The sequence below is a fragment of the Eptesicus fuscus genome, chromosome 4 (genome assembly GCF_027574615.1).
Source record: "Eptesicus fuscus isolate TK198812 chromosome 4, DD_ASM_mEF_20220401, whole genome shotgun sequence".
In the NCBI taxonomy this organism is placed as follows: Eukaryota; Metazoa; Chordata; class Mammalia; order Chiroptera; family Vespertilionidae; genus Eptesicus; species Eptesicus fuscus.
The window spans coordinates 9,756,383-9,764,389 of record NC_072476.1 but is presented as its reverse complement, the minus strand read 5'-3'; the positions used below and the strand labels follow the sequence as shown (position 1 = coordinate 9,764,389).

Genomic DNA, 8,007 nt, shown 5'->3' with positions numbered 1-8,007 from the left:
CTCCCCACCTCTGCCCCACAGGGGACCCTTGGAAGTCTGGCACCTCCTAGGACCAAAGCATGGCTCAGCGCATTCCTGGAAGTGCCAACCTTAATCCCTTCCCTCTTCCTCCCTCCCCTTCCCTCTCTTGGCCTGCTGCGGAGAGGCCCGCGGTCCGGTCCGAAGCAAGGAGAACCACCCTCACCCCTGGCGCGTCCGGGCACAGAGAACAAAGGCCACACAGGCTGCAGCCCACTCAGACTTTATTCAAAGATCAGGATGTGCGGGCGGAGGAGCGCCAAGGGGCGCCGCCCAGGGCAGGGATGGCCTGGCCGCGGCTCCAGCTTAACGGTACTTGGAGACCAGCACGGTGCTCACGGAGGCCAGGAACTTGTCCAGGGAGGCGTGGACGGCCGGGGTGAACTCGGCGGGGTTGTGGCATGCCAGGGTCACCAGCAGGCAGTGGCTCAGGAGCTGTGGGGAGAGGCGGGATAAGGGGGCGCTAGGGCGAGGCCGCCCTGCGCCGCGCCTCCTTCTGGAACCCACGGGAGCGCTCGGCCCAGCTCCCTGCCGGCCCGGCGCCCGAGCTCACCTTGAAGTTGACGGGGTCCACACGCAGCTTGTAGGCGTGCAGGTCGCTCAGGGTGGACAGGGCGCCAGGCAGGTCATCCATGTGGGCCACGGCGCTACCCAGGGCGTCGCCAACCTTCTTGCCGTGGCCTTTGACCTGGGCAGAGCCGTGGGACAGGTCGAAGTGGGGGAAGTAGGTCTTGGTGGTGGGGAAGCTCAGGAACATCCTGCGAGGAGAGGAGGGTGAGAGGCGGGCGGGGGCGGGGGTGGCGTGGGGTGGGGTGGGGGGTGCAGGGCAGGGTCATGGGCCTGGGATTCGGGTGAAGGGATGCGGGCGCTGCTGGCAGGCCGGTGGGCGGGGGCGGGCGCCGGGGGTCGGGGTGGAAGCTGGCAAAGGAGGTCCTCACCTCTCCAGGGCCTCTGCGCCATAGTCGCCAGCATTGCCGCCCACCTTGTCCCAGGCGGCCTTGACGTTGCTCTTGTCAGCGGGAGACAGCACCATGGTTGCTTCTTTCTGAGTCTGTGCGAGGACCAGAAGGGTTGCGGGCGGGGAGTGCGAGGAACTTTTATGCCCGGGGCGCCAGGGGCACGCCCGCCGCGGCCGCGCTCATTGGCTGACGGATTCCAGGAGGCGGGGCCGAGGGCACAGTCTGGACGGAGGGAGCGGGCGGGGCGTCCCGGCCACCCTCACCCGCGGGGTCCCCAGCCGGCCGAGTTCCGGTTCTTCAGGGCACCCTCCACTGCCGCTCCAGAGGTCCGGTTCCCGCACAGGTTCCGGAGCCGCCCGCCCCCCGTGCACCCGCGTGGGGCCGGGGCGGGTAAGCCTCCAGGTGTCTGTCTGCCTCTGCGGAAGGGGAGCAGTTTTTCTGGAGTGAAACATGCTGCCTCCGCACCAGATTTTGCCCAGGACCCACAGCTTGGGGTGGGGAACCTATTTTCTGCCAAGGGCCATGTGGACACTTATAACATCATTGGCGGCCACACAAAATTATCAACTTAAAAACTGGTCTGGCCCCCCCTCAAAAAAAAAATTAGTCTGGCCCTAGCCGGTTTGGTTCAGTGGATAGAGCCTCGGCCTGCGGACTGAAGGGTCCCGAGTTTGTTTCCAGTCAAGGGCACATGCCTGAGTTGCAGGCTGGATCCCCAGTGGGGGATGTGCAGGAGGCAGCGGATCAATGATTCTCTCTCATCACTGATGTTTCTATCTCTCTCTCCCTCTCCCTTCCTCTCTGAAATAAAAAATATATATATATTAAAAATTAGTCTGATATATTTGGTCAAACATTTAATGAACTCGCCCTTAATGCCTTGGCAGGACCAGACCAAATGATTTCGAGGGCCTTATATGGCCCATGGGCTGGAGATTCCCCGACCCAACAATAAAGGATAATATAGGGTGAATCCTCCACACCCTCCTACTCCCAGTGGTGGGCAGGCCTCCTGGTCAGCAAAGGGAACTCGGCTGAGCCATTGTCAGGGTCCAGTATCCCTCTCAGACTTGGGCACCCACCTCTCTGCCGGCTCTGCTCCCACCCCCATCCCATCCCCACCCTCAGTACAGATCCCGCCAGTCCTCATTCAGAGGCTGCAGAGCACCAGAGTCTGCTCCTGGCTTCTGGTCCCTGTCCGAAAAGGTTATGGGTGGAGTGCAATCTCTATTCCCAGCAGCAGGAGTAGAGATTGGGGTGAGGGGTTGGGAGGAGGCCTTGTCCAGAAAACCCACAGAGACTGAGACGCTGGGGCTGGGATGTGGGGTGGGGGTTGGGCTGTCATGTTCCTGCCAGACACCGACCCTGTATTATGTTCTCAAATATTATTGCAAAACATAATATTTTTTATTTATTTTTATTGCAAAGTCAAGTAAGGTTGTGTCCCCTCTATGCTAAAAAGTTGTGTTACCTGATAGTAATATGTATTAAGTATTAGTTTCCATACAATAAACACTACAAAAACGGGGGCCTCCGGGTCCAGAGCGATTGGAAAGGTCCCAGGTCAGAGCAGAGGGAGAGGGGAGGGATGTGGAAGGAAACCGTCAAGGAGCCCTGGGGCCCCGAATTCTGTTTGACCTCAGGCCAGGAACTTGGCCCCTGCGCCTGGTGCCTACGTCTTTCTGCAAAGGAGGCTGAGATTCATGCTGGCAGCTCCCAGTGCGAAGTGGGGGTGCAGGGAGAATAAATGAATGAGTGAATGCGATGTGCTTTGCGAACGGTATGATACGGCTCCGGTGTCAGATGCGCGCTGAAACCTTAGAGGCGCCCCCCCATTCCAGCACCCACGCTGCCCCCTCCACCCGCCCCCCCCCCCCCCGCCACAGGAGGGCAACTGTTTTGTTCACGCCTTGGGATACCCTGTTCAGACCCGGGATTGTCAGCCCGGAACCGTCCTCATTCCAAGTCTGGAGAGCCCCCAGGGTCGCTGCCGGGCGTTCCCTTGGCAGCAAAGCTTCGGGTAGTGAGTTCCCCGCGGGAGGGGCCTCTCGGCCCAGCCCCAAACGTCGGCCCAAAACCCAAAGACTACACTTGCGCAGGGTCTCGCCTTTTGAGTGTTTATTGACATGTGGGACGCAGGACTCAGCGGTACTGCTCGGTCAGCACTATGGCCACGCCCGTCAGGAACTTATCCCACGCCGCCTGCATCTCCACCGTGAACTCGTCCTGCAGGTGGGCGGCCAGCACCACCTGGAAACACTGGATCAGCAGCTGCGGGAGAAGGGGCGGGTGAAAGGGTGCCTGCCCGCTCCGGTTCCTTCCGGAACCCCCCAGTCCTCAGCTTCACGCGAACCCCCTGCGGCCCGGGCGGCCTCACCGGGAAGTTGGCGGGGTCCACGCGCAGCACGTGCGCGTGCAGGTCGGCGAGCGGGCTCAGCGCCGCGCGCAGGTTGTCCAGGTGCTGCACCGCCACGCCCACCGCCTGGAGCATTCGCTGTCCGTGGCTCAGCAGCTGCACCTCGTCCGGGAAGGCGCCCAGGTGCTTGAAGTAGAGCTTGGTGCTGGGGTACACGGTGAAGAGCCTGCGGGAGCAGGTCAGTGGGGAGAGCGGGCAGCGAGGGGTCCTGCAGCTCCTGCACCGCCCAGACCCCTAGAGACCCCCGTCTCTCCTCCGCGCCCCCCTCCCCCGCGCCCGCCCGAGGCCTGACACCCCTGTCTCCACCTTCCTGCGTCCTGGACACTCACCCCCTACCCACCTGAGTAGCAGCTCCGCCCCGAACGGCGCTTCGTGTCCCGCGATCAGGTCCCAGACCTGCGCGATGTGGGCGCGCTCCAGAGCGCTGAGCATGGTGCGGGCGTGGCGTGCTCTGGGGGCGCCGGCCGCCGCCCGGGCTCCTTATAGCAGCACCCGCCCTCCTCCACCGCGGGGCGCCCCGCCCGCCGTGATGGGTCCCAGCGCCGCGGGAGCGCGGGGACCCTCGGCCTGCGCCCGGAATCGTCGGCAGCCCGGACCCTCAGGCCGCGGCCGGAGGTCCCGGGGTTACCGGCACTGACGGCGCTGGGCGTGGTGCCTGCACTGCAGACTGTAGTGGGGTCTGCGGTGACTTCACTGCGGGCAAAGTTCCTGCTTCGGGCGCCAGAGGGGAGCCCGTGGACGGATCCGGAGAAAGAGCGGGGGGCAGGGAACCCCCTTTACCCCGAGGGCCAGGAAGGGAGCCGCGTTGGGGTGCCGGCAGGCAGCGCGGGCGGTAGGACAGGTTGTGAAGGAAAGTCCCCTGAGTCCTCCCGCACAACCATCACGCCGCGGGAGGCGTCATCTCCGGGCGGTTTGTAAAGCCCGCTCGAGGCGCAGACGCGCCCAGAGAAACCAGCGGGGGCGGGGCTCTCTCCCGCCTGCTCCCCTGGGGTCCGTAGGCGCAAGGACCGCCCCAAAGCGCCCCGAGAGTGGCCTCCAGCCCCGGAGTGACGCTCCCCTCGCTTTGTTTCCTCCTCCCCCCGGTACTGAGCACGCGGGACCCAGCTCATTCCATCCTCCTCCGTTTATTGGGGAGGAAGGGGACGAACAGGGGGAGGGCTCAGAGGTCAAACAGAGGTCGCAGCCTGTCCTCCGGGGCTGCGCTCAGCGGTATTTCTCGGTCAGGACGCTGGACACAACGGACAGGAACTTGTCCCAGGCGGCGTGGGCGTCGGCCGTGAAGTCCGCGGGGAAGTGCGAGGCCACCGTGACCAGCAGACAGTGGGACAGGAGCTGGGGCGGGAGGGCTGCTCAGCGCGGGGCTGGAGGGGGCTGGGGTTCTTCGGGTCGGGGAACGGAGCCCCTCTCGCAGAGACCCTGCCCTCCTCGCACCCCAGCCTGGCCTCTGTCCCGACCAGCCGGGACCCCTGTCCCCACGCTCACCTTGAAGTTGACAGGGTCCACGCGCAGAATGTAGGCGTGCAGCTCGCTCAGCTTGGACAGGGCGCCGGCGATGTTGTCAATGCTCTTGACCGCGTCGCCCACTGCGGCCACCACCTTGGAGCCGTGGTTGCGCAGGTGCGCAGAGCCAGGGTGCAGGTCGAAGTGTGGGAAGTAGGTCTTGGTCTGGGGGTAGCTGGCGAAGAGCCTGCGGGGTGGGGGGCGGGACGTGAGCTCAGGAAGAGGGGCTGCCACCTCTCCACCCCTCCCCTCTGCTCACCCTGCCACAGGCCTGGCAAGCTCGCAGGTCCCACTTCTCCCCCAGCCTGAAGTCTCCCACCCAAGCTCCACCCTCCTTAGCTAGAAGCCCCACGCGCCCCTCCCACTACCCCACCTGGCCTGTTCCAGACCACAGCAGCTCCTGCCTGGTCTCCTGGCTTCCAACTGGGTCTGCACTGCCAGCCCTTCCCCCACCGCCTTGGCATCCCGCCCCTTTCACCTCCTGTGACCAGAGGGGCCTCCTTCCAGGCTTGACCAGGCTTCCCACTTCACCTTCCGCCGGAAACAATGCGGCATCCCAGGAAGGCTCTTCAGAGAAACCTCTTTTGACCACGGTTTCCTCAGGGTCACAGACCCCAATATCAGTGCTGGTCGCAACCTGACTGCCTCAGAGGCACTTCAGGCCTCAGAAGAACCTTCACGCTCCTCCAGGTGCCTGTCCTGTGCAGGCCCCAGGGAGCCAGGGCAGGTGTCTGTGCAGTTCTCTTCCCCAGCTCACTGACCCTCCCCAGAGAACCCCTGAACTCACTGGCCCTCCGCACTGTCCCCCGTCTTCACTGACCTTTAAAACATTCGTTCACAATGATATGATACATTTTTTAAACTAAAGACGTTTTAAATCATGTGCTTTTGCATGGGTTTTATATTTGCAACTCTTAGATAGCATAGTTTCAAAATTATGAAATCAAAGTTGGCTCCATTGGGATATTGGTAATATGCGTGGGAATAGTAAGTGTTTTGAGAGCAATGGGAGCCAGGTTTCTCACTACCGCAGAGGGGAGGCGTGAACACGGAAAGGGAGAAGACAGGATAAGCCGTGTGATATTGGACTGTAATTAGAGATGCTGGTATGAGGTCATGGCCTCTAATATACTTAGCATATACAGAATAGATACATGTGTGTATATTTATTCATGTGTATGTGTGTATAAAAATATATCTCTTAGTTCTGTCCACGGAGACGAGCAGGAATAACATTCCGATAGCAATGAACACACCCCGCTCCCAGCTCTTGCTTTGCAAACATCCTTCTCCACTAGGAGGAAACAGAACTATGTGGAGAAATGGCTAATTTCATGCTGGTGCAGCGAAAGTACACGAGGAGCCTAGAGCTTCTTATAGAAGAAATTAAGAATGTACTCAAGGATGATGGGGATATGTCAAAGGACACAGAGTAGCCAGTTTGAAGGGACTCCCACTGTCCAAACCTGGGACAGTTTTAAAATAAAAATAAAGAATGATTGGTAATAGATTATAACCCACTGAATAAAATGGGAACCGAGTTAATATGGTATAAATTAAAAATGGAGAAGGGAAAGCTTTTCTTTTCAGTAGAATGCCTACTAATAAGTATAGAAAAGATGATGAAGAATTGCACCGGGCAACCATCACAGTAACAATTGATGTAGGCAAGAACCATTCATGGATGCTAAGACAGTGGGTGAAATTATATAAAGAACAGATGGTATCTGAAGAAACCCAAAACACTAATTGGAAAGAATATATGCACCCCTATTGCAGTGTTATTTACAACAGCCAAGATTTGGAAGCAGCCCAAGTGCCCATCAGTAGATGGGTGGATAAAAAGCTGTGGTGCACTTACACAATGGAATATCACTCAGCCATAAAAAGAAGGAAATCTTACCCTTTGGGCAGTATAGATGGACCTGGAGAGCATTATGCTAAGTGAAATAATCCAGTCAGAGAAAGTTACATACCATATGATTTCACTCATATGTGGAATCTAATGAACAAAATAAAATCACACACAAAATAGAAACAGATTCATAGAGAACAGACTGACAGCTGTCAGAGGGCTGGGTGAAAAAGGTGAAGGAATTAAGAAAAAAACACAAAAAAAAACACACAACCCAAATTCATAGGCACAGACAACAACAGTAAGGTGATTACCAGAGGGAAAAGGGGGTGAAGGGAGGTAGAGGAGGGTCTAAGGGGAATAAATGGTGATGAAAGGATACTGGACTTCTCCTTTATTAGACATGTGGTGAACACAAAATACAATATACAGATGATGTTTTATAGAATTGTACTCCTGAAACCTATATAATTTTATTAATCAACGTCACCCCAATAAATTCAATAAAAAGAATAGGATGTATACACAGTCTCAAAGCTTCACCCATAAAAATGTATTATTCATCAATGAAAAAGCATAAAATACTTATTAATTAACTTTGCAGTGGAGAAACCTGGCAGACACCATTTTAACTGGTCAAAGTGAATATGACCAGTAAAGAGACAAGTCAATAGCATGTGCCCTATGAGAGGCATCGACATGGACAGTGTCACTTCTGTGATGTTCCTGCCAAAATGCATCACCTAAATCTTCATGAGGACACATCAGAAAAACTCAGAGGGACATTCTACAAACTAAGTGGCATGTACTCTTCAAAATGATGAAAGTTGTTCAAGGAAAGACTGAAGAGCCAGACTGAATGCCAAGTGTGATCCTGGGGGGTAAAGGATGTGACTGGGGAGGACAACATGTGCATGGGATCTGTGCCTTCTGGGTTTGAATCAGTGGTAATCTCCTGATTTCGGTGGTTGTTTTCAGGCTATACAGGCAGGTGATCTTGTTGGTTTTAGGAAATTCACAAGATAGTTAAGGGTATTAAAGAGAAACCATGTCTGCATCCTACACTCAAATGGCTCAGAAAGAGAGACAAAGTGAAGGCAAATGTTAAAATCAGGAATCTCAATGGAGAGTATTTGGGAATGTTTTGTCTTATTTTATTTTACAAATGTATTGAGAAATAATTCACATACCATACAATTCACCCACTTAAAGCATATAATCCAATGGTTTTAATATATTCATATGTCCAACCATCAATA

At 56.6% G+C, this 8,007-nt stretch overlaps 3 protein-coding genes across 3 annotated transcripts; all 3 read right to left on the bottom strand.

The window, feature by feature from the left end:
* Positions 1 to 225: 225 nt before the first annotated feature.
* On the bottom strand, positions 226 to 1,087 carry LOC129148685 (hemoglobin subunit alpha-like). Its single transcript, XM_054714210.1, has 3 exons — positions 957 to 1,087; positions 572 to 776; positions 226 to 453 (listed from the first exon to the last, which is right to left on the bottom strand). The coding sequence occupies exons 1-3, from the start codon at positions 1,049 to 1,051 to the stop codon at positions 325 to 327; spliced, it is 429 nt and encodes a 142-aa protein (XP_054570185.1). The 5' UTR covers positions 1,052 to 1,087; the 3' UTR covers positions 226 to 324.
* A 2,032-nt stretch (positions 1,088 to 3,119) lies between these two features.
* HBM (hemoglobin subunit mu) lies at positions 3,120 to 3,898 on the bottom strand. Its single transcript, XM_008157675.3, has 3 exons — positions 3,734 to 3,898; positions 3,355 to 3,559; positions 3,120 to 3,248 (listed from the first exon to the last, which is right to left on the bottom strand). Exons 1-3 carry the CDS (start codon positions 3,823 to 3,825, stop codon positions 3,120 to 3,122), a joined length of 426 nt encoding a protein of 141 aa, XP_008155897.1. The 5' UTR covers positions 3,826 to 3,898.
* A 698-nt stretch (positions 3,899 to 4,596) lies between these two features.
* LOC129148668 (hemoglobin subunit zeta-like) lies at positions 4,597 to 5,448 on the bottom strand. The gene is made up of 4 exons (XM_054714144.1): positions 5,425 to 5,448; positions 5,292 to 5,374; positions 4,876 to 5,080; positions 4,597 to 4,725 (listed from the first exon to the last, which is right to left on the bottom strand). Exons 1-4 carry the CDS (start codon positions 5,446 to 5,448, stop codon positions 4,597 to 4,599), a joined length of 441 nt encoding a protein of 146 aa, XP_054570119.1.
* Between the last annotated feature and the right edge of the window lie 2,559 nt (positions 5,449 to 8,007).

What these genes read in the sequence shown, in the direction of transcription:
- LOC129148685 (XM_054714210.1), bottom strand. Translation starts at nt 1,051, where the DNA reads ATGGTGCTGTCTCCCGCTGACAAGAGCAACGTCAAGGCCGCCTGGGAC. An exon ending in GGCGCAGAGGCCCTGGAGAG is followed by an intron (nt 777 to 956) that starts GTGAGGACCTCC and finishes CTCTCCTCGCAG; the next exon opens with GATGTTCCTGAGCTTCCCCA. An exon ending in TGGACCCCGTCAACTTCAAG is followed by an intron (nt 454 to 571) that starts GTGAGCTCGGGC and finishes CTCTCCCCACAG; the next exon opens with CTCCTGAGCCACTGCCTGCT.
- HBM (XM_008157675.3), bottom strand. Translation starts at nt 3,825, where the DNA reads ATGCTCAGCGCTCTGGAGCGCGCCCACATCGCGCAGGTCTGGGACCTG. An exon ending in GGGGCGGAGCTGCTACTCAG is followed by an intron (nt 3,560 to 3,733) that starts GTGGGTAGGGGG and finishes CTGCTCCCGCAG; the next exon opens with GCTCTTCACCGTGTACCCCA. An exon ending in TGGACCCCGCCAACTTCCCG is followed by an intron (nt 3,249 to 3,354) that starts GTGAGGCCGCCC and finishes CTTCTCCCGCAG; the next exon opens with CTGCTGATCCAGTGTTTCCA.
- LOC129148668 (XM_054714144.1), bottom strand. Translation starts at nt 5,448, where the DNA reads ATGCCGCATTGTTTCCGGCGGAAG. An exon ending in CGCATTGTTTCCGGCGGAAG is followed by an intron (nt 5,375 to 5,424) that starts GTGAAGTGGGAA and finishes CTCTGGTCACAG; the next exon opens with GAGGTGAAAGGGGCGGGATG. An exon ending in AGCCAGGAGACCAGGCAGGA is followed by an intron (nt 5,081 to 5,291) that starts GCTGCTGTGGTC and finishes CCCACCCCGCAG; the next exon opens with GCTCTTCGCCAGCTACCCCC.